Source organism: Malaclemys terrapin, chromosome 12, assembly GCF_027887155.1.
Source record: "Malaclemys terrapin pileata isolate rMalTer1 chromosome 12, rMalTer1.hap1, whole genome shotgun sequence".
In the NCBI taxonomy this organism is placed as follows: Eukaryota; Metazoa; Chordata; order Testudines; family Emydidae; genus Malaclemys; species Malaclemys terrapin.
Window position 1 is genome coordinate 13448965 of NC_071516.1, and position 27490 is coordinate 13476454.

The 27490-nt window shown below is 44.8% G+C and overlaps 2 protein-coding genes across 4 annotated transcripts in view; both read left to right on the forward strand.

The window, feature by feature from the left end:
- LOC128846944 (uncharacterized) overlaps nt 1-25077 on the forward strand; it is a 156780-nt gene extending 131703 nt beyond the window's left edge. For 2 of the 3 annotated variants that reach the window (XR_008446822.1, XM_054046231.1), the window contains one exon: nt 4919-7298. Coding sequence is in view for 1 of the 3 variants with exons in the window: in XM_054046231.1 (XP_053902206.1) it covers nt 4919-5536 (618 nt within the window). In the remaining 2 variants the exon portion in view is untranslated. Of the gene's footprint in view, nt 1-4918; nt 7299-23177; nt 23310-24993 lie in introns of those variants that run through there. The other variant, XR_008446823.1, reaches the window with a different exon arrangement.
- A 155-nt stretch (nt 25078-25232) lies between these two features.
- LOC128846941 (formin-I-like) overlaps nt 25233-27490 on the forward strand; it is a 40523-nt gene continuing 38265 nt past the window's right edge. The window contains exon 1 of the mRNA XM_054046228.1: nt 25233-25290. The gene's annotated coding sequence lies outside the window, so the exon portion shown is untranslated. The remainder of the gene's footprint in view (nt 25291-27490) is intronic.

Below are 27490 nucleotides of genomic sequence, written 5' to 3' on the forward strand. Positions count from 1 at the left end.
AGGAGGGGTGCGAGGTGCAGGCAAGGGGCTTAGGGCAGGGAGTTGGGGGGCGTGTGCAGGAGGGGTTTGGGCTCCAGCCCAGCGCCGCTTACCTAAAGCAGCTCCGGTGTGGCGGCGGCACGCACCGGGGCCAGGGCAGGCTCCCTGCATGCCTGCCCTGTTCCCAGCTGCGCGCCGCTCCAGGAAGCACTGTGGCCCCTGGGGGAGCGCGGGCGGAGGGCTCCGCGTGCTCTGCCCTTGCCGAGCCTCCAGGTACCTCCCCTGATGCTCCCATTGGCCACGGTTCCCCATTCCTGGCCAATGGGAGCTGCGGGGGGTGGTGCCTGGAGGCAAGGGCAATGCAAGGGCAATGCGGGGGCCGCAGAGTCGTGGTGCTGGTTGCTTCTGAGAGTGGCGCAGAGCCCACGGTGCCCTGGGGCGCAATCCCGTGAGCCAGATCCAAAGCCCTGAGGGGCCGGATCCGGCCCGCGTGCCGTAGTTTGCTAGGTTGAGTCAGGGCCAGCACAGAATCAGAAATCTGTAAACAGCTCCCTGATGGCCCTGAATCCCTCCCCAGCCCCCTTGCACCAAGCAGAGCTTCGATACTGGGGACAATTGAGTCCTATTTGTGAGGCTAGTTTATCTTTCACTAGGAAACTTGAGAAGTTCCTTGGATAGGCTTACTAAAAAACAAACCACATTACACAGAATGGAGTGAAGACTCCCTTTGTTGCTCATTTGGCCCATGGGAGAGAATGAGAGGCAGACGACTAAATTCTGCCCTCAGTTACACCCACACAATATCATAAGTGTCACTGAGGGCAGAGTCTGGTCCTCAAAGCTTTTGCAGAGGGACGTGTACTTCGTCAACCAAAGGCTGAGCTATTCAGCTTTGCAGATCTCAGTTGTTGCACACTGAGGCCTGATCTAAAATAGAACATTAGGTCACTTTAACTATGTCGGTCAGGGGTGTAAAAAATCCACACTCTTGAGTGTAGCTAAGTCCCTGTGTCGACAGCACTAGGTTGATGGAAGAATTCTTCCATCAACCTAGCTACTGCCCCCCCAGGAGGTGGCTTACCTTCACTGATCAACGTACCTCCTGTCGATGTAGGTAGTGGCTACACAGAAGCGCTACTGCAGCAGAGCTGTGCCACTGTAGTGTTTTAAGTGTAGACGAGCCCTAAGAAATAACACCTCATCTTTGGTTATATTGCATGTCCCATCTTGCACTGCTTAGTGTTGTTAGAACAAAGGCCATATACTCGCCTATTATCCCAGCTGTTCCCCATGGCCATAAACTCCCTTTCCCATATATGAACATATAGCAAGACAATCAATCAAAGAGGCTCAACAAATGTATCCTATTTACGGCCCCAACAGATGTATTCTATATACCCCTAAAAGGGAATTTAAAAATTCCATAGGTCAGCAGAATGTATGCACGTTAAGTCATTTGTTACTGGGTATAAAAAGGCTTGCTCTACGCTTGTAAGGTGTGCTCCTCCCTCTGGCATGAGTCGAGGGGGACACCCGCTCAGCTGACTGATCAATAAAGAACTTGAAGCCGTCTTCTAGACTCCCGTGCCTCCTTGGGGTAATTGGGCAGCTCCAGGGGGAAACGAGCCCATTTGGCTAACAAATGGCGACCACGAAGGGACTTCTCTCCCTGTAGAGGGCATTGACCGACGGCCGAGGGCGATTCCGAGGAGTGGCCACCTCGAGCGGTTGGTTTGCTCGGGCCTCGGATCGTCACAATCGGCCGGGGCGGCTGTGTCCTCTCTAAAGAGAACTCTGAAGGACACGGAAGCAAGACGGCTTCAGAAGAAGGGGAAGTCTGACTGCCGGACGCGGCCACTTCGGGCGGTAAGTGCGTTTACCTCCTGGGTTTGAGGAATAACGCCCCCGAGGTGTGGGTTGGACAGTGGAAATCCCCTAGGCAGCCTGTATACGGGAAGGTATGTTAACATTATTGTAGCTTTGTAAATGTCTTGTTGTTGTGTTTTTGGTTAAAGGGTAAGCAAATAACGGCCAATGAGTAACGTAACTAACTCCACAAGTCCATGGGCCGTTTTTAACAATTATTGGGACTTGGAGCAACCTCAGGGATTACTCTTGTCTATAGGAAGGGTAATCTTGTTTCTCCTCTTAATGGTGTGTTGGAAACCGAGATTGTAACTGATTAAAGGATCTGTGTGAAAGATGAATGAGTGCTGCTGACAGGTCTGAGGCTTAAGCTGACTTCAGCCGCCCCAAGACTCCTGCGAGGGGAAACCCGGTGACCAGGATATCTTGATTGCAAGGGGGGTCAGCTGAACCTTGTGGCCCAGCGGATATCTGAGTTAAAACTAGATCCTTAAAAACCCCTTGATACCTTTGTCTTGAACGAACCCCTGGGTAGAACATAATGGGGTCCGGACAAAGCTCCTTCTCCAGTACGCCCCTGGGGTGTATGCTGGATAACTGGAAGGCGTTTAGACGCCAGGCTGATTATGGAACTGTATTATGTAAAGACAATCTTGTAAGATTTTGTACTCTTGAGTGGACAACCTTCGGGGTGGAATGGCCCGAAGGGGGGACACTCAAGCCAGAAATTGTACAAGCAGTACATAGCATTGTGACCCGGGATGGGCATTGGGACCAATATCCCTATATAGATATATGGCAGGACCTCGTAGCCAATCCTCCCCCATGGTTACAGAAATGTAAAATACAAACTATTAAAACCTTAATGGCCCGTGCCCCTGTTAGGAAACCCTGTTTCCCTGTTAAGAAATCTTGTCTGCGGGCTGTGATTCCCTCTGCCCCTGATCCTATGCCCCCTCCCCCTTTGTATCCTGGCCTCCCCGTTCTGGCATCCTCAATTGAAATCCCCACCCCCTCCTCTGAGGATAATGCCTCAACTGAAAGGGGTGAGCCAAGCGACCAGGACTTTTCCAAACGGGAGCCCCCTCCGATCTCTCTGAGCTCCCCGGTGTCTAACCACACCAGGAGCAAGGGTGGCCCGGTACTCCAAGGGCCCCTGCAACAGAATTATTTGTGTCCACTGTGGGAAACTGTAGCCCCTGAGGGCAATCTCACTATGGTATATGTTCCCTTTACCACTAGTGAGCTATATAATTGGAAGCAACAGAATCCCCCGTTCTCGGAAGAAAGGGGCCTGCATTTTAGCCATGGCCCTAAGGGAAGGATATGAAGAAAGGGGGGACAAAGTTAAGGGATGGCCAGGGCCACCGGGGCCCCCGCCTGGGTCGAAATCAGTGCACTATCTGTAGGAAAGAGGGGCACTGGAAGAATGAATGTCCCCGGTGACAGGCCATGGGAAAGGAACGTAAAGATAAAACCCCGTCCCTTCCCATCCTCTACAACAGTACAGGACGTTCAGGGGAGGGATCTTCCCCATAGGGAAGCCGAGGGACCCAGCGGCCCCTCCTGGCAGCACAAGCTGCCAGTCTGGATCCCACAGTAAAAATTAATGTGGAGGGCCGCCCAATTGAAGCCCTTATTGATACTGGGGCCACTCTTAGTTTGTTCCCCCTTAGTAAGGCTCCCCGAGGTAGAGCTCGGGAATGTGCCATGGTACAGGGGATAGAGGGACAAACTACAGCTTTGGAAAAAACTTTGCCTCTCCTAGTAAAGGTAGGGGACCGCCAAATTTCCCACCAATTTGTTTGCAGCCCCTCTTGCCCCATCGCGCTGCTCGGACGAGATATTCTTACTAAACTACAGGCAGAAATCTCGTTTGATAAAGGGACTATGGAAGTTAGAATCCCTAAGCAGCAGGCCTCAAATTACCAGATGGCCCTGATAAGCGCTGGAAATCACTTCCCGGAGTGCCGGGGGAGGAATGAAGAAAGCCAGCTGTCAGGGGTTAACCTTGAGGTTTGGGCAGAGGAGGGAGGTGTCGCTCGAGCCCGGAATGCTTCACCAGTGCATATTTCCCTTAAGGAAGGAAGCAGCCCGGTCCGAATTCGACAATACCCTCTTAAGCTGACTACTAGAATCGGGTTAAAACCTCTCATTCAAAAGTTTCTGCAGTGTGGGTGGATCAGGGAAGGCACGTCCCCATATAACACTCCGATAATGGGAGTGCCTAAGCCTAATGGGCAGTATCGGTTGGTCCAGGACCTGAGACAGGTTAACAAGTTAATAGAGGCTCCCTATCCAGTCGTCCCAAATCCCCATACTATTTTGGGCCAAGTTCCCAAAGAGCACAGTTGGTTCTCTGTAATAGACTTAAAGGATGCCTTCTTTTCCATCCCCCTTGATTTGGAATCTCAGAAACTGTTTGCCTTCGAGTGGGAGGACCCAGATACTCACTATAAGGCCCAATACCTCTGGACCGTGGTCCCACAGGGACTTACCTGTGCACCCGAGATTTTTGGCAGCCAGTTGAGAAGGGACCTTGCCCCATTCCTGGCTAGACACCCCTCATGTAACATAGTCCAGTATTGTGATGATTTGCTCTTAAGTACTGAAACAGAGGCAGCCTGTAAAGAGCAGACTGTAAAGCTCCTTAATTACCTTGGGGCACAGGGGTATAAGGTCTCAAGGGAAAAAGCCCAACTGGTTAAGCAGCAGGTCACTTTCTTGGGTATCATTTGTGCCAGGGAAGTCGTAGTCTAGGTAAAGAAAGAATCCAGGTGATACTCAATAGCCCTCAACCCCGGCACCCCCGAGAATTAAGGGCTTTTCTGGGATTGACTGGCTTTTGTCGGCTCTGGATCCCTGACTACGGGGAAGAGCCAAACCACTGTATGAATCCTTAACTAAAGAAGGTCTGCTCCATTGGACGTGGGAGATGGGAAAAGCATTTCGAGAGCTAAAAGAAGCCTTGGTTCAGCCTCCCGCTCTAGCCCTCCCAGACCTCCGGAGGCTGAACAACGTAGATATAATACTATGGAAACAGGTTTCCGGGTTGCAATCTGTCTTGTTGCAGCTTCATCGATACGCGGCGCCATTCCAGGCTCTCCCCTTGGACCAGACCGTGCATCCGTTCCGGATCGGTGACCAGGTCCTTGTCAAGAAGTGGAAACGCGACCCCCTTACGCCAAGGTGGGACGGTCCACACACCGTTTCGCTCATCAGCCAGGCCGCAGTTAAAATTCTCGGGAGCGACAAATGGACACATCGCACCCGGATAAAGCGGTTTCTGAATCCTGACCAGGGAACCAATCCCACGGAAGAGGACACCGGCCCTCTGCCCGCCCCGGCCCCGGAAGCCCGGGGTGGCATGGGCGAAGACACCGTCTGGGAGTATCAAGGACTCGATGGGCTAAAAGGACTGTTTAGGAAAAAACCAATAATGAACTCATTATTGATATTTCTGTTCATAGGTGTCTATCACGGCTATGGTTGGGAGAATAGGTTTATACAACTGGGAGAAACAATAGCGAGTTCCTTCAATCTTAGTAGCTGCTGGGTTTGTGGAGGTCCAGGGGATTGGAATGAATGGCCTTGGGTAGCCCAGCCAGTGCCAGCTAAATGGTGGATTAGTAATTTAAGTATAGTCCACAAAGGAACAGAAGTTTGGGATGAGGATAGTAGCCCTTGGTGACTCTATTCCTCTGAGATGGGGATCCTTTGTCTAAACCGAACAAAACAAGAAGGGGTATATGTGGGCAAAAGCCGATGTGACTGGACCCTATCTCTAGGATTTGACTGCTATGATCACCCTAGTTGCCATACGTATGACTGTTCTAAATATCAAGGACGATGGAACCATACCCACGTAAAACTCACTAATCATAGCTGGGTACAATGTTCCTACCAACAGCATACTGGCGAAGGCTGTAAGGCAGTTGGACAAGATGGGTTCTTTGATGCCCTCTTTCTAAGTTGCCAGCGAGATAATACCGACAGTAAGGATCACGTGGTACGCTGGTATCAGTGGGCATGGCAACATTCTAATGGAACTCGGGTAACCCATTTTAATCATTTTTGGTCTACTACCAATAGCCCTAAATTTGGTTGTAACTGCGCTTGGAAGGAAGGGGCTGGGCCTTGGAAATGTGACTATTGTAATCCTGACGGTACATCTATTGTATTAGGGGGACCCCTGGAGATGGGTAACTCTTTGTATTACGAAGAACCGGGCCCCGAGGACTACCCCGAAGCCTGGGATGGCCCCTTTGCGAATGGACAATGGGCCCTAAAAGGCCATTACTGAATATGTGGGCAACATGCTTATCGGAGATTGCCTCCAAATTGGTCGGGAATATGTTATGTTGGGTACATTAGGCCCTTGTTCTTTCTACTACCCCAAATTCAGGGAAATAAGTTAGGAATTAAGGTATATGACGACTTGATTAGGGAAAGGCGGTCCGTTGATTCCGCATTAACAGCTGGAAGCTCCCAAAAGTGGGGAGCTCAAGAGTGGCCCCCTGAAAGAATTATACAAAATATGGTCCAGCCACATGGAATCCTAATGAGTGGATCTCAGGGGCAAGGGAGCCCATTTACAACTTGAATCGGATAATTAGGCTGCAAGCCATCTTAGAAATAATAACTAATCAGACGGCTGCAGCTCTTGATCTTTTGGCCGATCAGTCCACTCAGATGAGGAATGTGCTCTACCAGCACCATCTAGTTCTTGATTATTTGCTGGCAGAGGAAGGGGGAATCTGTGCAAAATTAAACGAATCTAATTGCTGTTTACAAATAGATGATAATGGAAAGGCGGTAAAACAGCTAACAAAAGAAATGAGGAAGCTAGCCCATGTCCCGGTCCAAGCATGGGGTGGGTGGAATACGGACTGGTTCCCGTCCTGGTTACCGCAACTGGGATGGCTACGAGAAGGCCTTCTTCTCTTTATACTCTTTACTACAACCCTATTAACCCTAGCTTGCTTTGCTCCCTGTGTAGTTGCATTAGTCCGACGAATGGCTAATCAAATTGTACGCCAACGCATGATGGCACTATATCAATCGGTTAAAGTTGAGGATTGGGGGCCATAGGGCTCTCAAAATGCTTTTAAGGGGGGAGAACCTTGTTAGAACAAAGGCCATATACTCGCCTATTATCCCAGCTGTTCCCCATGGCCATAAACTCCCTTTCCCATATATGAACATATAGCAAGACAATCAATCAAAGAGGCTCAACAAATGTATCCTATTTACGGCCCCAACAGATGTATTCTATATACCCCTAAAAGGGAATTTAAAAATTCCATAGGTCAGCAGAATGTATGCACGTTAAGTCATTTGTTACTGGGTATAAAAAGGCTTGCTCTACGCTTGTAAGGTGTGCTCCTCCCTCTGGCATGAGTCGAGGGGGACACCCGCTCAGCTGACTGATCAATAAAGAACTTGAAGCCGTCTTCTAGACTCCCGTGCCTCCTTGGGGTAATTGGGCAGCTCCAGGGGGAAACGAGCCCATTTGGCTAACAGTGTAACAACATGCTGAAGCTTCAGGCTTCATCTAGAAAAGCTTTGACAATGATGTCAAGAAGGCGCAAATCGAATCTTAGCAACGTTCTCTGTTTTCACTGTTTGCCGTCTGTGTGGTGTTGCTCAGCACTGTATATCTATGCAGCATTATGGAGCAGTGGGAGCCAGCCTGCCAGCCCGGATCTATTGATCCGGGCTAGCAGGGCTCATTACTAACACTCTAAAGATAGCTGTGTATGGAGCACTTCGAAGTTGCAGCTAGGGCTGGAGTTTGGGCTCCGAAGTCCAAGGAGAGGTGGGCTCCTGCCTGAGCGGCAACTTCAAAGAGCTGTCAGGATAGCTGGTTTTTAGAGCACTTGCCTGAGCCCTGTAAACCTGAGTACATAGGTGCTGGAACTAGGGATGCCGAGGGTGCTGCAACATTCCCTGGCTTGAAGTGGTTTTCATTATATACAGGGTTTGCAGTTTTGTTAAATGGCTCTCAGCACCGTCACTGACCCACTATAAAAATTGTTCCAGCGCCCCTGCCTGAATCTGGACCGAGAGGTTGCTCTGGTGCTGTGCAGGCATTCCCTCAGAGGCCAGAGTAGAATCTTGTGAATCATTAACAGCATTTCTTTCAGCATCTAATATGGGAAGAGTGGAGTGGGAGGGGGGGCAGGGAGTTGATCTGCAAATACCCTGATGCTTAATACAAGTCAGGGTTTGCATGCACACATAGCTATGCAAGTGCATAAATCCCACTTGTGCACTGAGGTATGTGCATGCATAAAACAAGCCTGCAAAAATGCACAAGCCTTTTTTGTACACTTGTTTGAAAATTTGGCCCTAAACCTCCCTTAAGGCCTCTCATGTAAGTGTTAACTCTACCTGTCTTGTGAGAGCTGATAGGATCACATTGCTAGGTGGTATGGTTGTAGGTCAAATATTCCCCTACTGCCTTCACACCCTGTTTTGCTTTAATTTACCACTTTAAAGTACCATATGCCCAAGGCTTCCCCACACAATTTTTGATAGATCTTTAGTTAAAGGCCATTTCTCTTACGTGATTGTTGGGGGTGTGTGGGTTTTTTTGCTGGTCCTTTGCAAGATTGCTTAAGGTGGGTTTTTACTGTATACTTATCAAGGGATCAATTTAATTTAAATAAGGCCAAATGAATCCATATCTTAGGATATGCATATTCATGCACATGTACCTGGCCTCTGGAGTAATTCTGGTAGCTCGAAAGATAGACTATTTTCATTAGAATCCCATTCAGCATTCTGTTGTCATCCTGCTCAACTGGGACTTCTAATGACCTAGTACATGACCAGAGATGGTGATGCAGCACTGCCAACTCCTTACAGTTAACTGCTACCAAATGTCAAACAGAGCACAGGGTAGAACAATTTTTCTGCTCCCACTGGTGTTGTTCAGATTCATTAATGTTTGCAAGGCACTTTGAGATTGTTGGATGAAAGTTGCTGTTTCAGTGTGAAATGTTTTGGGTTTCCATCTGCATTTTAAACACGAAACCACCTGCAGCCATGATAACAAATCTACTTGCAAATGGTTTGTCATATGGTCCACCCTCAACCTCAAGATAGTGATGTTGGATTCCTTGAGCATGATTAAAAGAAAAATAATTGTGAGTGTTGCATTTCCATGCACCTGCTATCCAACATGAAGGATAAGATAGTGAAGAAAGCCTCTGGGCAAGCTAGAGATGAAAGTACAGATTAATATTTGCTGGAATTCCTGAAGCCTCCTGTCACTGAGGCCTTTGGAGCCTTCTTGAGAGATTTGTTGTTAATGGACTGTGTTTTGTCCACAGCACTGTACAAGACCCTGACATGTGGATCCCAATGACCATAGCACAGGTGTCTTAGAAGGGAAATGCAGGTGGTCTAAAACTAGGAAAGGGCCAAATCAAATAGCAAGAAACTAGAAAACCCTAGTGAAATGACCCTGAGAAAGCTCATACTACTGCACTGTATGGCTATTTCTAGTTTACTTGCAGGGAAGCAGTAAAAGCATAACTAATATGCATAATTTGTGATAATGTGATTGAAATGCAAAAGCAAAATAGCAAAGAGAAAAATCTCTTCTCCTTTTCTGAAATAATAAATGAGAGAAACATTTTATTTAAGACAATTATCAATTAATAAACCAAATCCTGTCAATGTATCATTCAGAATGAACGGGTTGGCCAGAAATTCTTTCCCATCTTTCTTCTCACCCATAGTTTGGTGCATGGAAAGGGAATATTGGTAAAATAATAGAAGATATTTGAAGAGAGACCACCCCATGATTGGAATTATATTGACTCTGAATAATCAGTGACATAACTTTGTCAAAACACTTGACTGAGAGTAAAGAGATAGCACTGTGCAGGCATGTTGTGGAGTTACAATCTAGTCTTATGCCAGTAAAATGAGGCATTTGAGAGGAGAAACTGACAAGGACAGAACTAAGAATTAGTCCCCAAATTTGTGAACAGCCACAGGTCAGTTGATAATCTTAACTCCTTGGGCCTTGTCTTGACTAGAATTTAAAGGTACCGTATATACTTGTTCATAAGCCAAATTTTTTTAGTAAAAAAGGGAAGCACCAGAGAAGGGGGTCGGCTTCTGAACGGGTATAGAGAGGGAGAGGTGGGACACAGACAGCCCCTCCCCCCAACAGAAGGGGCAAGGAGAGGCAGAACAGCCAGCAGAGCCAGAAGGGAAGAGGCGGGGCCAGAGTCTCTCCGCTTCTGGCCATGCTGCTCTCCCCCCAGCCTCCGAAGCAGCTGCAGCTCCGGGGCTGGCAGGCTTTGGCCATGCCGCCCGGCCTGCTGGAGCAGCTCTGGCCGGGCCAGAGACATCCTCCCTGGCCCGCTGCAGGTAAGGTGGGAAGGGATGGGATGGGGAAGAGTGTGGGGGTCCCGGGCTAGGGGTGGGGCAGGGAGGGGTTATATGGGGAAGGGTCATGTGGGGAGGTCCTGGGTTAGGTGTGGGGTCATGTAGGGGGTGGTCACAGGGGTTACTCCCCTGACCCCTAGCCTAGCCTCTTCCCCCCCCCCCCCTGAAATTTACCCACCGGTTGCTGTCCTGGCCCGTCAGGATAAGCCACTGGCAGGCTGGGACATTTTGTTTATTTAGGTTTACCTCCGTGCCTGTGGACGCTCGAGGTAAACAAACCGTCTCGGCCCACCAGCGGCTTATCCTGATGGGCTGGGAGACAAAGTTTGCCGACCCCTGAATTATAGAGTCGACTTATGAATGGGTCATAAAAATTTGCCATTTTTACTTATCCATCTTGGGGGGGGGGCGGGGCGGCTTATAAACGAATCGGCTTATGATCGAGTTATTAGAACAAATGGGTAGCATATTCTAACAGGCTCTAAAACTCATGAAGACAAGGGAGTATTGACTTTAAAATATGCTAAACTAGTTGAGTTAAAGCCTAGACTTCAATTGACCAGCTTAACACATATGAAAGTCTCCATTGCCTTTTATATGTTAGAGTATGGGATCATGTTAGTTAGAATGTGTTAACTAATATGCTCCAATAACACACCCTTAAATTCCAGTTAAGGAAAACCCCTGGTATGGTTTGACCAGCTTTTCAGAGATCTGGCACCTGGCAACCAGATTCTTCCCTGATGTATATCCTTGCTTTAACAAGATAAGATAGAATGAGATGTGATTGCACACAAACTTACAAACAGAAATACTCATACATTTCTTCAGAATAATTAGATGTCACTGCATAACAGCCTGGTCATCATTGTTTCATCACAGAACTAAGTGAACTATCATGTTAATAAGCCAATATGATAATCTTTATAGTTCTTATCACTGTGGATTATTTTAAGTACTGTAATTAAAAGACACAGGGCATTATTACCTTTGTAATGAACTGATGTAGTGAAATATCAACCACTTTTTATAATATTTTTTTCAGTCCATTAAGTAGTAAAAATTGAAAGTTGCACCTGGTCTATGCAACTATATAGAGAAAATTAAAAGTAAGTTTGTTCATACCTCCTATGTGCTGTTTTGAAATCATAGGGCTGGTCTACGCTAACGAGGTAAGTCGATCTAAGTTATGCTAGTTAGGTTACGTAAAATATGTAACTTAAGTCAACGTAGCTTAGATCGACTTACAGTGGTGTCTACACCACGCTGTGTGGATGGGAGACACTCTCCTGTCAATATAGCTTCCGCCTTTCGGGGAGGTGGAGTACTGAAATTGCGAGAGCGCTCTTCCATTGACTTATAGCGTCTTCACCAGACCAGCTAAATCGATGCCCGCTGCATCGATTGCAGCAGCGCCGATTTTGCGCGTAGTGAAGACAAGCCCATACAATACCCTTTAAAATATGCAGGACACATTCATCTTTCTCTTATTATTTCTATTGTGGTAGTGCTTAAGGACCCAACTTTGATTTAAGCCCCATTGTACTAGGTGCTATACAAACAAACAACAGACACAAACTGAGGACATTGTATGGTGGGACTTTCAAAAGTGCTTAGCATTGGCTTAACTCCACTCCCACTGAAATCAATGGGAGTTTTACCTTTAAACTAGTTAAAAGCCCATGATGTCGTTTGGGTGTAATTTGTAAAGGGTAAAAAAAAAAAGCCCAAAATGGCTGAGAACATAAATATTGGATGGTAACAGGCCATGAATTCCAGTGATGATTGAACCTGTTGATATATTCTGAACAAAAAGAGCTCTGAACATACCTGTAACTGCTTTCATCGCTTGACACTGACTCAGACATTCCAGGCTTCAAGAGTGACACACACAAAGCCAGACTGACAATCCTGGAATCCTATAATATAGATCCAGTGGGAGCACTTAGGCTATTGCCGAATGTTTTTTTTTTTTAAATTCCACTTTAGTGTCTAGTTTAAAGACAATCTATTACCATTTGGTTAAACCAGACGTCATGCATGCAGCACATCCCAACAGCCTGGAAACGTACAGCAAAGTAAGAAGCTCTTTTCACCTTGAACAAACTTTCAAATGTTTGGGTTTTGTTTGATTTAAGCTTTTACCGATAGTTTGTGATTCTGAAGAAAAGCAAAGAGAATGTAAGCCCCTTGCCAACCTGTTTTAATAATGGTTTATAGGTGGAATGTGAAACAAAACTGAGTTAGCCCAGATTTCTTGGCTGAATGTTCCAACTTTGTGTGTGCGTGTGTGTGTGTGTGTGATAGAAACCATTATTAAAGCGGGCTGGGAATTGGTTCACACTGGAAACCATACTGCCATGATATCCATTGTTGTCAAGATGGCAGCCTTCAGCGCTTGGCTTGGTAATGTCAATTGCAATTAAAAACTTTAAACAAATGCTTTCACAACCCATTCACAGTGGCCTTCTGACCAGACATTTTGGTGGTTTGAGCCAAGGGGACACAGTTGTCTTTTAAGTCCTGGCACTGGCTACAGAACAAAGAGATTGTAGCCGATCCCACAGCAGACTGACACTGTGAGTACTGTGGTGCACCAGCATGAACATGCCATGAATGAATAGCTCAGCACTAAAAATTCTATGGAAGCTTACCACAAAGGGTTACAGCTACAGGCCATTTAGAAATAAACTCTGTCTCTAATGGCAGACACGTGAGAAACAACTGGAGCGTAATGAATCAAGGCAAAATCAAAGGCAATTGATATATCCTATCTAATTTTAAGCTTGATGTAAGCTAGTGCGACTCCAGTCAAATCCATGGATTTTCAGTTGCTGATGCCAGTATTCGAATTTGCGGACGGCTCATCTCTCTTTTTGGAAACAATCGAACTGATATGGGGCTGGGGGAGGGAATGGCAAAAGAGAGGAGTTACTCCATTCAGAGGCCACGGTAAGTTTCTATTTGAAGAAATAAGTGTAAAAATTACTCCTCAGTGCTCCTGGAGAGCACATCATAAAACCTCAGTGTTGGCCTAATCTCTCAAGAGCTAATAGATGACTGACACTTAATGGACATGAGCAGAAAAGTAATTAATGTGGTGATATCTAATGAGCACTTGGGAGAGTGCACCTGAGCCTTCTCACTATCCTCTTTCTCACCCTCCAGGAAGTGGAAGAATTTTTGAGGGAAGCCAATTTAATCAGAGTGCAGAGCGGGGTTGTCTGGGGTTCTGCATATCAAAATGCAGTTTTTTTCCAAGAGCTTTGGGGTCCCTCCCCTGGCTCACCGTGCCCAGGCCATTTTTTATGCCATCTCAAACATGATCCAGATTGTGTGAAGTTAGAGTCTGTGAAACTTCAGCATATTCCTCCTTTGCTGCAATGGGCTTCTCTCTCTTGCACTTGATCATAACAGTAATGTCGGGGCTGCGTAATAATCAACCAAGCACTGTCAGTTCTGAGGGAGTAGCATATGCTCCCTTGCAACAAGGGATTTTTAAAGAACATCCTTCTTTCTGGGCCTTGAGAGCTTGCTGCAGTCAAAGACTGTGTTATCTTTGTTTATCTGATTATCTGCCAGGCAGTTTTCCTAGAAGCTCCTCATTGGAAAAAGTAATGAGACTGTCTGTCCCGCATGTTCAGTTTTTGGCCTTAATATGCAAAATAAATATGCAAAAGCTATAACAAGTAAATTGTGGGGTGTGTGTGTGTGTGTGTGTGTGTGTGTGTGTGTGTGTAACATGCACATGTGCAAATAGTATGGCAAGCAGAGGTAACAATAGGTGCAGGCACAGAGCAAAATCAGTAAGGGATATGTCATCCTAAGGCTTCCACTGGGATTTCCCAGTGCAGATTTATAAGGGTCTGTTTATACCAAGAAAGTGACCCAGTGGTGACAAAAGGAATCCAGGATGTTACTTCCTGGCCCTTGTTGAATTGTTTCAGCAGGAGTCCATCGTGTTTTTTGGGAGTTGAAAATGGTTTGATCCTGTCTATCGAAGCGGCCAATTGTAATCAACCTTAGATGATGTTGGGCAAAGGGGCCCTTTTCCTAGTATAAGGGCAACTTTAGGGTCTGATCCTGCAAATGCTTATGCAGTTACTTAATGTGACTAGTCACATGCATAAAGTTCACTTGAATGGGACTGATTGCAAAAGTAAAGCTGTTCACATGCTTAAGTATTTGCATGATTGGGGCTTTAGAATGTAAGCTTCTCAGAGTAGGGACTGTGGGATGGATTTACAATGGAATCGATGTGCCTAAAGATGCATACGCATTTACTAAAGTGCCTAAGCAGGTTATGTGGCTATCTCCCATTGATCACACTAGGCACCTATTTTCATCTTAAGGTGTCTAAATTCCTTTGAAAATCTGGCCCTGTGTATTGCTGTCTTTTAAGTACCATGCACCTTTATGCCACAAAAGGAAAAAATAATAATATATCCTTGGGCCTCTTCTTGCTCCTATTGAGGCCAATGGCAAAGCTTCCAGGGACTCCAGTGGGAGTGAAATATATTTTGATCAATATCTTCTATGAATAAATGTTGACAGATACTATTCAGCCAGTTGCAGAGCTGGTCAAATAATGCAAAATATTATTAGACAATTTATTTGAGGAATAGAAGCATTTTGCTATTTTTGGAACAATGCTTCTATTCCTCAAATAAATTGTCTAATAATATTTTGCATTATTTGACCAGCTCCTCAAATGTTTACAGAAGAAAAGTAAGTGTTGCCAGTGAGGAATGTCACATCAATCATCTGTACTGATATTCATTGTCAATTAAGCTAGCTCAGAAATGGATGGGTTTCAGATATCCCCTACTCATAAAAGCCAGAAATGAATGTGTAGGGGCAAAGGGATGGATGCTCTGCACCAGATGGAGACCTGGAGTAAGTGAGTGCTATTTAACTGATAACAATGGAATTGAACCCCTATGCACCCGCTCTGAATTTGGCCATATGTCCATAAATTCACTTAAATACCATCTCTGGAAATGTCTAGGCTTCTTTGCCACAAACTAAGCCAGCTCCTTTAAAAAACATACTGAAACAAGCTCTTCTTTTTTGTTAAAGGCATAGGCTGGAACATAGAAGCTGCTACGATAAATTTCATCACAAGTCAATAACTGCACTACATCTTGGCATTTATTTTTTAGTTCGCCCACTAAACTTGTTTTGCAGAAGGCCCTGTAGCTGGAAGGCACTGAGTCAACAGGAAATGCCCTAAAGGCTTTACCTCAAAGTCACTTTATCCTGCTTTGCCAGACGAGAGCAGACCCTTTTATTGTTTCTTTAAGATTCAGTTTTGAAGCACCAGACCTTAAAACGAATGAAAGTGCAACCAGATGCTGGATATAAAGAATCAGGCTGATGTGCTCAAATAATTTTCCTTCCTGTATTTATTTCTTTTTCCAAGATTGGGATTTTCTTTTCTCTTGTAATGGCAAATTTTGAGAATCCAAGAAATAATCCAGACGTAAGGCTCCACTTTAATTTCTTATTAGTAAAATTAGAAATGTTACCCCTCTTGCTATTCCCTCTCCTTTTACCAAGTGGTGGCAGTATCCCCGGTTGCTGTACAGATGCAATTGCAGGACATCCTCCTTAGGTATTAGTACCTCTTGCAGAAGTTGGTCCAATACAAGATATTCCCTCACCACCTTGTCTCAGGCAGCACTGACACTCAATCAAACTTGCACTCAGAAATTCATGGGATGGAACAATTTGTATAGTGGGAGTGCCGAGAGTCATTGAACCAAACTGTAAACCCTGTATATGATGGAAACCACTTCAAGCCAGGGGCTCTGGCAGCACCCCCAGCAGACCTAGTTCCAGCACCTGTGTGTGTAAGGGACAATATGGAAGGCAGTCATTCCTAAAGCATTGATTCTATTGAGCACCAGAAAGAGAGGGAACAAGTTCTCAGCGTCAGTGCTGCCCTTTTCTGGAGGACCCTGCAGCCAGGGGTCACTTGTTTTGGTCCTCTTCCTTTGTGTAAATGAAGAGGAGAATGTTGCTCTCAGCCTATAATCAAGGCAGCAAAATCTCTCATTGATAACAATCCACACATTCCCTGCCTTAGAATTAAAGGCCTGTTTATATGGAGAATAGGATTTGGTTTCACATTGACAATGACGTTGCTCAGTGCATTGCTGGCTGGCTGTGATTTTCAGCTAATAAACTTGAAAGGGTATTTTACTGTGGGTATCCCCATCGATTGTAGTAAATTAATTGAGATCACACACATTTGACTAAACTCATTAATTAGCTGGACAGGTTCATTGCTGCACAACCCACTGTGTTTTGCATTGGTGTTGGTATGGCAAATAATCTCAAGTTCTGGATATTTTCTGAGTCAGATTGCCCCACTTTTGTTATGATCCAAATACTGTTCTGGTGAGATGGGAAATAACCTGAACACCAGATCTTGCATGGAATGTCCCTAAGGGAAACTGGAGTCGGTTACCCTTTGCATTTTGCCTGTGGGTACAGAGCAAATGCCCATTGTTTATAACTAATTGAATGTTACAGATTAGAGATGAAAAAAGTTATAGGTCACTTAGTCCATTTTATTCCCAGATTGTTTCATAGCTGTCTATATTTTCTATTGCTTTGTTCAATCTAATTTTACATCACTTCAAGTAAAAGGACTAAACTTCTCTTCAGCGTATCCATATAAGGTCTGGAAAGATTCAAGTAAAACTTATCCTGATGTGGAGAGCTGGCTCAAAGCTTTCCATAACACTTAAGGCCCTGTGTGGGGCTGCACTAGGGTGAGGGGAGAATGACGGAAAATCCTGCAAGAGGTCATCTAGGGCTATCCATGCCAGCTGCCCAGAGAAAGCAAGGGATCACACAACCCACCATTACAAAGATCCTTTATCACCATACCCAAGTAGTATATAAGCACATTATCCACCATTCCAACCTGTAGGCAGAAGTACTGGATACATAATGAGTTCCTGCACCCTTTCCTCAATTGTGAGACTGGATTTTACTTTCAAATCACCCAAAGTCTTTAGACACATTAATAATAAATATCTAGCTTTTATATAGCACTTTTCAGTAGTACATCTCAAAGCACTTCACAAACTTTTAATGTAGTTACCCTCACAAAACTCCTGTGAGTTACAGAAGAATGATCATCACCCCCATTTTTATAGATGAGGAACAGGGTGGTTAAGTGACTTGCCCAAAGTCATGCAGGAAGTCTGTTGCAGAGCAAGGGAATTGAATGCAGGTGTCCCAAGTCCTATGCTATGGCTCTAACCACCGGATCATCCTTCAGGTAGACGATGTAGTGAACAAGCAACCTTGACCTGGCAGTAGCAGGCATATGTTATTAATGGAATTATTATTTATTTCCATAATGTGTATTTTCTATCAGAAATACAGTTTAATTTTTCTTTTCAAGCTGCTTTGTTGCCCAATGTTGTATTAGAATGTTACATCTGGTTGCACCAGTCACATTCTGTTAGATAATATAAAATAATCTGACTTGGTGACATTTAGTGGTTAATTTGAGGAAAGCTGTTTTCTTTTTAAGAAAACAACCCCCCTCCCAAACAAATAAAAGCATGAGCATTACAGAAGTTGTGACATGATGAGAGAAAAGTCTCTTTCAATACTAAACCATAAAGGTCAGGATCTGCTACTCAAGTCTTGTTTGCAAGTAAAATAGCATGCTACCATGTGGCTGTCAAAACCTCAACAACCCAGACAGATTTCTGACAAATAATTTTGAGAGATCTCACCAACTGAAAAGCTACCTTGTTTCCTCTTTTGTCTTTAAGAATTTCCCCCTATTGACAGTTACAATGGGAGAAAAGTAATGGCATTAGAAACTATCATGCTATTAAAAAGAACTATAACAAGCATTATATTTTGGGCTTTCTGGGGAATTTGTGAAATGGCAGCAGCCTAACTTAGCAATTAATAATTTGAAACTTCTGACTCGCTAAACTGCTTGCTTCTCTATTGCAACCATTAGTCTTTATGCATTATTAAGAAAATTAAAAGACGTACTATGTTGTTCTCATGTCTTAGGGGCTCAGTTTCCCTAATTTAAAGAAGACTTTCGTCAGCGAAATGTAACTGGTGAGACAAAATGCAGAGCTGGATTTTTGTATGCACAATGTTACTCTTTTCTGTATACCCTGTTTAAGTGAGAAAATACCCCAATGCATGCACACAGATTAGGATTTAAACACATGCATTGTACAGGCATGCAACATGGTTATATGCACAAATCCAGACCAGTGCAAATACATTATTTTGTCCACTTAAACTGGGATTTGAACAAGTGAGGTGAAATCCTGGCCCTGTTGAAGTCAATGAGAGTTGTGCCATTGACTAGAATAAGGTCAAGATATTACGTTTGGACTATACATTTCATTCCTGTGCAAAATTTTTGCACCTTTTTCACATAACAATTTTGGTTACACTAAGCAACTCCTTATAGGGAGATGGTTTGCTTTGCAAATGGAATATGGTAGTTAAAAGTTGGCAGAATTTAGCCGTAAGGAAACCATTTTTTAAAATTCAAATATATTCAAATTCCTGTTTGTTTACATTGAAACTGTTCAGTGGGAGGATCATAGTGTTAAGAGATAATTGTATATGTGTGTGGTAAGTACATGTGCCATTTAAAATTCAAATATAGAATGGGGAGGTTATTGTAAGAACTGTATGTGCCTCAGCAGATATGAAAGCATTATCATGCTTTTATTCACTCCTCCCAGTTTGTATTACTATTTGGAACTGTGCCATAAATTACCTTTGCATTTATCATGAAAAATGCCAAGGTCGTAGAAGAAAAAAAATATGTATTAGTTTTATTTATTTTCTCTATACAATACCTGTTGATGCAAAAGCTGATTTACCTGCTGAGGATGATTAACATAAGGCGTGTCTACATTTTTTCAGTGGCATGTAGCATACCTATGCATGTAGCTTCCCAGCATGGATATAAATAGCATTGTAGCTTGTGAGGTGCAGCTTAGGCAGGTAAAGACACGCCTGAAGAGAGTGGGTATATATGCGAATACATACCTTACATGACTCTCTACTCATCCAAGATATGCCTCCCTGCCTACATGGCTCTTTTTAACAGTGTCGTGTCCGGCTGTCTCCCCACTGCTGGAGTCTTTCTCCACTGTAAGAAAAGGCTCTGGTCAGGAAAGCCTCAGGCAGCTGGAGCCTTTTCCAACAACAGAGAGAGACTCTATCAATGGGAGAAAGCTCTTGAAGGGGGTTTCTCTGACACATGTTGTTACACACCACAGTGTGGACAAGGCCTGCTTTTCACTGCAGCATGAAGCTACACGTACACTGCACGTCACCATCACTATGAAATAGACAGAGTGTGGCAGCCTATGCATAACAGGAGCAGAGATGGACATCTGTCACGTGCCAGGGTATTGACCTATTATAACCTAGGCCCATGTCAGGTGATTAGGGCTGGGAAATAAAAACAAAACCTCAACACCTAACACCAGTGGTGGGCAACCTGCGGCCCACGGGCTGCGCACAGCCCATCAGGATGATCCGCTGGTGGGTTGTGAGACAGGTTGTTTACATTGACCGTCTGCAGGCATGGCCGCCTGCAGCTCCCAGTGGCCGCAGTTCACCGTTCCCAGACAATGGGAGCTGCGGGAAGCAGCGTGGGCTGCAGGGATGCGCTGGCTGCTGCTTCCCGCAGCTCCCATTGGCCGGGAACGATGAACTGTGGCCACTGGGAGCTGCGGGTGGCCGTGCCTGTGGACAATCAATGTAAACAAACTGTCTCGCAGCCCGACAGCGAATTACTTTGATGGGCTGCATGCAGCCCGTGGGCCGCAGGTTGCCCACCACTGCCTTACACAGTGTCAGAAGAAAACTGAGGGGGGGATTCTTACTGCCCACTCTGCCCCTATACTTAGCTATAAGGGCCTGGGGGAGAACTTCCCCACTGCAGATGTTGTGTTGGACTGTATATACTGGACCCTCACAAGACTCAGGGTTGGTGCTTTAGTTTGTAGCACTATGGCCTTTTGGCTTATGCTGCTTTGGCCCCAAGAGCAGCCTGAATTGGAAGTGCCCCTGCCTTGGGCTGTGCCTTCTGGACAGCACCTGGAGGCCTCACACAGAATCCCAAAAACTGGAACAAAGGAATCCTTGGGAGGGATCCTGGCAGGGAAGAGGAAGAAGTGATTGCTGTGTTCCCAACTCTTCCTGAAAGCAAGCGATATTTGGAGAGAAATTGGAGAGTGAAATACTCCATACTGCTGCGTGTGGCAGACTCAGACCTCCTGGAGACGTAGAGTATGCTCCAATGGGAGTATGAAGGAGACAGCAAACTGCAGTTGGAATTATCAACTTTACTCCCCTATTTCTTTCTCTCTCTCTAGCAACTCTAATGAGACTGTGACGGTATACCCCATAAGGCTTCATGGTAATATGCTTATGAATGTATATATAATATAACTGGAATATGTTTTATGCCACATATGTCAGGTAACATATCTATGTAAAGGTTATGATCTACTGAATACATTCCTCCTATATGTATGCATGTATCATTTTTGTACTTGAAGTTAGGAATATTGGCTGTATACTTGCTTGATAGCCTTAGCAAAGCATTTGGTCAGCTTCTTGAGAAAGGAATGTGCAAATTAAGTGCCAAATCAAGAACCACTTAAGCCAACAATGAACTTGAAGATGCCAATCCACATCGGAGCTTTCCCAGGAATGTGGCTTGGCTGGTAAGAAACTCAGTCATGTATGGACATGTGACTTGCCCATGTGACTCCAAAACTCCATCTTGGAGCTGGACTTTGCATAGGAGAAAGGAGGCGGTCTCCACCCTCATGAGAAAGTCTACTTAAACCCCTGGAAGGCCCCTCCATTTTTGTCTTAAGATGGCTAAAGAGACAGTCTCTCCAACCCCAAGGATACCTGAAAGAGACTGAAACAAAGGACAGTAACTACAGGGGGTGTGAGTGATTGCTGGACCCAGACTAGCATGAGATTAGTCTGTAAAAGGAAGCTTACTGGAACTGGTGAGGTTTTATTTGTATTCAGTTTTCTTAGGCATAGACTTGTGTGTTTTATTTTATTTTACTTGGTAATTCACTTTGTTCTGTCTGTTACTACTTGGGACCACTTAAATCCTATTTTCTGTATTTAATAAAATCACTTTTTACTCTATCAGTGTTATAGAGGGCGAACAATTTATGAGTTTGCCCAGTATAAGCTTTATACAGGGTAAAATGGATTTATTTGGGGTTTAGACCCCATTGGGAGTTGCACATCTGAGTGTTAAAGACAGGAACACTTCTGTAAGTTGCTTTCAGTTAAGTCTGCAGCTTTGGGGCACATGGTTCAGACCCTGGGTCTGTGTTGGAGCAGGCTGGCGTGTCTGGCTCAACAAGATAGGGTGCTGGATTCCCAGGCTGGCAGGGAAAGCAGGAGCAGAAGTAGTCCTGGCACATCAGTTGGCAGTTCCCAAGGGGGTTTCTGTGATCCAACCCGTCACAGAGACTTCTAGTATTTGTTGCCCTTTAAAGGAACACTGTCAAGATAAAAGTTGCATTCAGAAACAAAATCCTTACCTGAGCTATTAATAATCCCCTAGAATTTTAAATAGCAAATTCACTTAAGTTGTTTGTTTGCCTTTTGCATTTCATTCAGTTTGGATAAGGACCCAATCAGTTTTAACTCCTGGGGTACTTGCTGTAGCACCATGTCATTATGCCTGAGTTTCCAGCATGTCAGGAAAATGCTTTAATTGAAGAGGAAAAAACAGGTTTTCTTTGAAAATGTTTCTGTTCATATTAAGTGAGTGTGTGTGTGTGTGTGGGAGGGAGGTTGGGGGGAACTACTCGATAGTGCAGCTCAAATCTAAATGGATCTCTCCTGGAACTTCCTTGTACTTGTTAGTTTGACCATTAGACTAATCACTGAAGCCCAGATTTTTAAAGGTAATTAGGCATTGCTCAGTGTTGCAAGGCCTAATTTAGGAGCCTAATCGGTTTTGAAAATGAGACTGCGGCTAGTCAGTTAGGCCTTGTAATGCTGAGGAGAGCAATGCCTAAATATCTTTACAAATCAGGGCCTAATTGTCTGGAATTAGAAAGCAATTTCTCCCCATGTATGTGCTGTTGCATATACTTTCTCCTGGGGAGAGGATACTGGACTAGGTCAACCACTGGTCTGATCTGACATGGCAATTGTACATGCTGCTACAAAGAGAAACCAAGTCCGTGAAAGTGCTTTGCTAACAACATAAGCTATTGTAGTTTAAGGTGTCTGTTTACTCCAATTTCCTTTTTTGCCTTGCTTCAGTTTTATCTGATAGTAAAGCCTCCACTAGCTTCATTTAAAAACAATTTTATTTATGTTTAGACTTATGAACAATGTTACCTTTTGTTTATGTACCACTGAAATAAGCACAGGTCTTTTCTGTTAACATATTTTGACAAGTTTTGATGACAGTTAGACCTGGTGATACACACCTCAAACTCTTTTTTTCCATCCTCCCCCCGCAAATTTCTGATGATACTGATTTGCTTTCACACTGTTAGAATGCAATACTCCGAACCATGGCTAAGACACAGACATGCACATAAAACTGATATTCTCACCTCTTGCTAAATTTTCTAAGTTTAAAAAAAAATTCTTCCCAGCAATTTCAGCTCCAAATATGACCAACCCTGTATTCTGAAATTGTACAAGCGCTTGTATATTTGATATCTTACTGGCTCACACTTTGTTTCAATGGGAGCTTATATTCACCAGCCAGGTTGTCAATAAAATAAAATATGAATGAAATGGAAATTTTATGGCAGATATTGTAGCTGTAACCGTCACAGGTTCTGCTGTAGCCTCACTAGCTTAGTGACACACTTCTTAAAAGCACTTCTGATTGGTTTGTGCTCTAGCTAAGCCAGGAAAAAATCCTGAAAATTATGAACATGGTGAAAAATAAAGAACTGAGCATCGAAGGAGCTTTGGATTTGGCACAGAAAGAGACGCATGCAGAAAAGGAAGCAATGAATATGGCATTCCCGATGGTAAGATTGCTCACTTTTAAAATATATTCTACAATAATTTCAAACTGTTTGTATGTCTAACAGTCATATATGCTGGGTCAGATCTGGGTCCCACTCCAGCTGCTTTGTGTCATTCTGGCAGTGCACAGCAACTGCAAATGCAATGGATCTAGTTTCTGGGGATTCCTTCAGTATAAGAGTACTCAAGAGAGGTATGGCAACCATAGGCACTCCTGTGATGCCAGTCTGTATGACACCTAGTGGAGGAGACATGGCTGGGAGTAAAGGGTCAGGTCCCCAGCCTCCGAGGGTAGTCTGGTGTAAGTTAGAGCAACTTTTACTTATGCCTGGGATTGGCTTGGTCCCTGGCCCACCAAGGATAAGGGGAGCATAACAGTGGCTTAAAGGTGCCTTTTCCCCTACCTGGATTTTGTACTGAACACAGGTCAGCTGAGCCAAGGGAATCTAGCCCCAGACCAAGGTATTTAGGTTCCTAACTTCAATTGACTTTAGTAGAGTTCTTAGGGAGGTGTCTGGAGCCATTTCTACACTATATGGGTGCTAGAGAGGCATCGCAAGGGCACTGTAGCTGTGTCGCTATAACCCTGTAGTGTAGATACAGACTACACTGGCAGAAGGGGTTTTTCGATTGCTATAGGAACGTCCCTTCCCTGAACAACAGTACTAAGTTGAGGGAAGCATTCTTTCATTGACCCAGCTGCATCCATGCCGGGGGTTAGATTATCTAGCTCTGGCACTCAGGTGTGTGGCTTTTCCACACCCCTGAGCACAGTAGCTATGGCAACATAAGTTTTTAGTGTAGACCAGGCCTGAGCACATGACGTGGCACGCTCCGTTTGACTTGGCACAAAGACTGGATTTATTTGCCACTAAAACCTCCACTAGGTTCATTGAAAAGCAATAAATAACTGATTAACAACTTCCCCTTTTGTTTATGACACATGGAATAAGCTGACACCACGCAGCTCAGGTAGGAGTAGAAGTGAGTTGAAATGGAGCAAAAGCACAAGCTCTACGTTGGTTTCATGTAGATGTAAGCAGAGTCAGGATGAGCTCTACCCTGACATCTGGTGGTGAATTATGGCGAGTGTGGAAAAGAACTCCAGGGGCTGATCTTGTTTGCATAGGCACACCCACTCGCCTGGCAGGAAACAACAGCAACTCAAAGTGGTTACTTTGGCTGGTGTGGGATCCCCAGTTTCTCTGTTATTGGGGCAGGAAGAATAAAGTTTTGTTACCCTGATTCTGTGAATCAAGGCCAGTGGAACTGGTGTATGACAGAAGGACTGAGTGAGTCATTCACCATTACCTAAGTAGCATTTGCTTGTCAAGGGGCATGGGTTACAAAACCCAGTGAATTGAGAGAGGTTGGGGGCAGGTATTGGTACCTGGTGGTGTGGGTCCCTTTTGTGGGCCTGAAACACCAATTGCACCTCCTCCTCTCTCCACTGTTGAATGTCAGAGCTAACTTTGATTCCCTTAGGAGTCTAGTTACAGACTGCTGAGCTGAATTTACTCTGGGCCAATAGTGCACCAGCACTGGGGCTCCCCTACTACGAGCTGAAATCACAAAAGAGCTAAAATCACAAAAGAGCTAAAGCTATTTAAGAGCTGAGATCACTGAGGCTGTGTTAACTAGTGGGGGAGCCTGAAGCTATATTGCTAAGCTAACTTAGCTTAGCAGGGGCGAGCGGAGCGGCTGGAGGAGCAGCTAGCAGAGCAGAGCCTTGTGGGAGCAGCCCAAGGGACGGCTGGAGCGGAGCAGTGCGGCTCACAGGTCGGTGAGCGGAGCGGAGCGGCCTGGCTCACAGGTCGGTGAGCGGAGCGGAGCGGCGCGGCTCACAGGTCGGTGAGCGGAGCGGAGCAGCTGCCAGAGCAGTTCGTGGGACGGCAGGAGTAGGACTGCAGGTGGAGTGGAGCAGTTCGTGGTAAGGCTGCGGTGGAACCCCACGGAGAAGCAGCCGGGTTGGCCTTGGATCACGTAAGGTGCCCCTTAACACCCTGCTCACCCCCCCCCTTTTGAACTCTGGGGCTGCACTGATCAGGGACAGAGACTTTGGGGGGTTGTCGGACTTTTGGGACTTTTGTGATTCTTGGGTTGCTGGACCCAAGAGACTTTGGGATCGGTGGACTTTTGGGACTTTGGTGATTCTTGGGTCGCGGGTTTCAAGAACCAATGGGAGAGGACACGGCCCAATTTGCTGGGGTGGGTCTTCGCTCATGGTTTGGTCTATGAACTCTAGTTGTGGTGTTTTCCCAATTTAATGCTATGTCGTTTAACTCATGTTATTAAACATTTTCTGCTACACCGAGGCTCTGTGCTTGCGAGAGGGGAAATATTGCCTCTTCGAGGCGCCTAGGGGTTTGTGTAAGATTTTCCCAGGTCACTGGGTGGGGGCTCGAGCTGGTTCTGTGTCACGCTGTTGGGAAGGGACCCCTATGTACTGAACCCGGCCCTTGCTGCTATCAACTTGGCCTGGCAGAAGGGTTACATAAAGTGTGGGTTTGAGTCCAGACACTCCTCCCTCATCCCCCAGTTCTCATCCTCTTCCTCTAATGGGCATTTCCTTGCTCCTGCTTCTCAATATGGTCCTTTCCCTTCTTACCTGGAAGAACTGAAGGAGAGTATCTCCAACTCCTCCTTCTGCTCTCCAATCTTTATCCCATGATCTCCCTCCAGTCACCATCAGAATGCATCAGCTTTCATTAATATTTCAACCTCTGCAAGCCCCTTAGGGCTGGATTTTGAAAAGTGGCCTCCCTATGGGAATGTCTGTGAGAAATCTTCACACAATGATAATAGCACAATTTGAAAATGTTTCACGCCAGAGAAGCTGTTAGTGATTTTTGAGAGATGGGAGTCATCAGGCCTCTTCTAAATTCCTTTTGGGTTTGCTTTTTAATAAGTTCCTACACTGCTTAATAAGTGCTCTGCTTGCATAAGGTTCATCTAGAAGGAGGAAAAAAAGTAAGCAGCAGTTTGGTGTCCTCTTGCAACACAGAACTGAACCGTCTATCAGCTGGGGATTAGCCAGGAACATAGAGGGCTGCATGGACATCGTTTTCTTCAAGTGATGAAACAAAGTGAAGTTAGAACTAGCAATTATGGATCCAGATCTTGATGGTTCTTACTCACCTTTTTATTAAGTTTTTTACTTGGGCAAAAGCAATGAGTGACTGAGAACTGGTTTGTGGTGCTTGTAGTTATGTGATATTATCATTTTGTTTTCTGCGTACTGCAGCTTAACATTTTTGGACAGTTGTCAGCAGAGGCAGCTGCCATTTTGTGAGTCTTTCTGCATTCCCTAAATCTAAAGTAAAAGCAGTTCATACTGTAAGTAGATGGTTGCTCTCTGTGTAAGTAATTCAGAATTTGGCTCCTGGTGGTTTAGACTTTATAGCTCTGTGATATGAGATAGGAGAGCTGTAAGGATGATTGTATCAAAAATTTCAGGTTGTATGAATGTCTCTCTTTAATTTTACAACACTAAAGAGGCTGTGTTGATGTGAGTTAATACACAGAATAAGTCTTCATTGCAGTGGAAATCCCCTCTCCTATAGTATATTATCACCAACAGGACATTTATATGGATGATGTGTTCTAGAAATAACACATTATAAGTGGTTTCTTCGCTACTGCCCACAGTACTATAGTCTGTGATAATTAAACTGAGAGCTAAATCAAACTTGAACACAGTTATATCCTCACCTTTGGTGCACAAATACAGAGCACATTATCCTATAGCTTGTAAAATCAATACATGTAAGTGCAATAGCCAATTTTAGAAGCCAGGTGGTAAATTGTGCACCCCAGCATTTATGAGCATGGGCAAATCCTATATCTCTAGTTCTACTTCATCCTGTTCAGTAATCTGATGATGAAAGTGCCTTTCTACAAAGGTTGATGCCCTTTTAGTTTGCTAGTTTGATTAATAGACTGGCTATTGCATTGTACTAAAGGCATTCATGTTGTTTTAAATGCATTTAGTAGAATTCTGAGGTCTCCCTTTCCACCTTACTACCCGTTCTCAATTCTGTTTCTTCCTTTCTCTCCCTTGCTCATTCCTTCTCCCTCTCATGATATCGCCTTTCACTTCAGTTACTTCAGTAGGCTTTGTGGATGCTTGGCACATGTGAAAATCAAGCCATTATGGTGGTACAATTCTTCCCAGTGCAGAGAT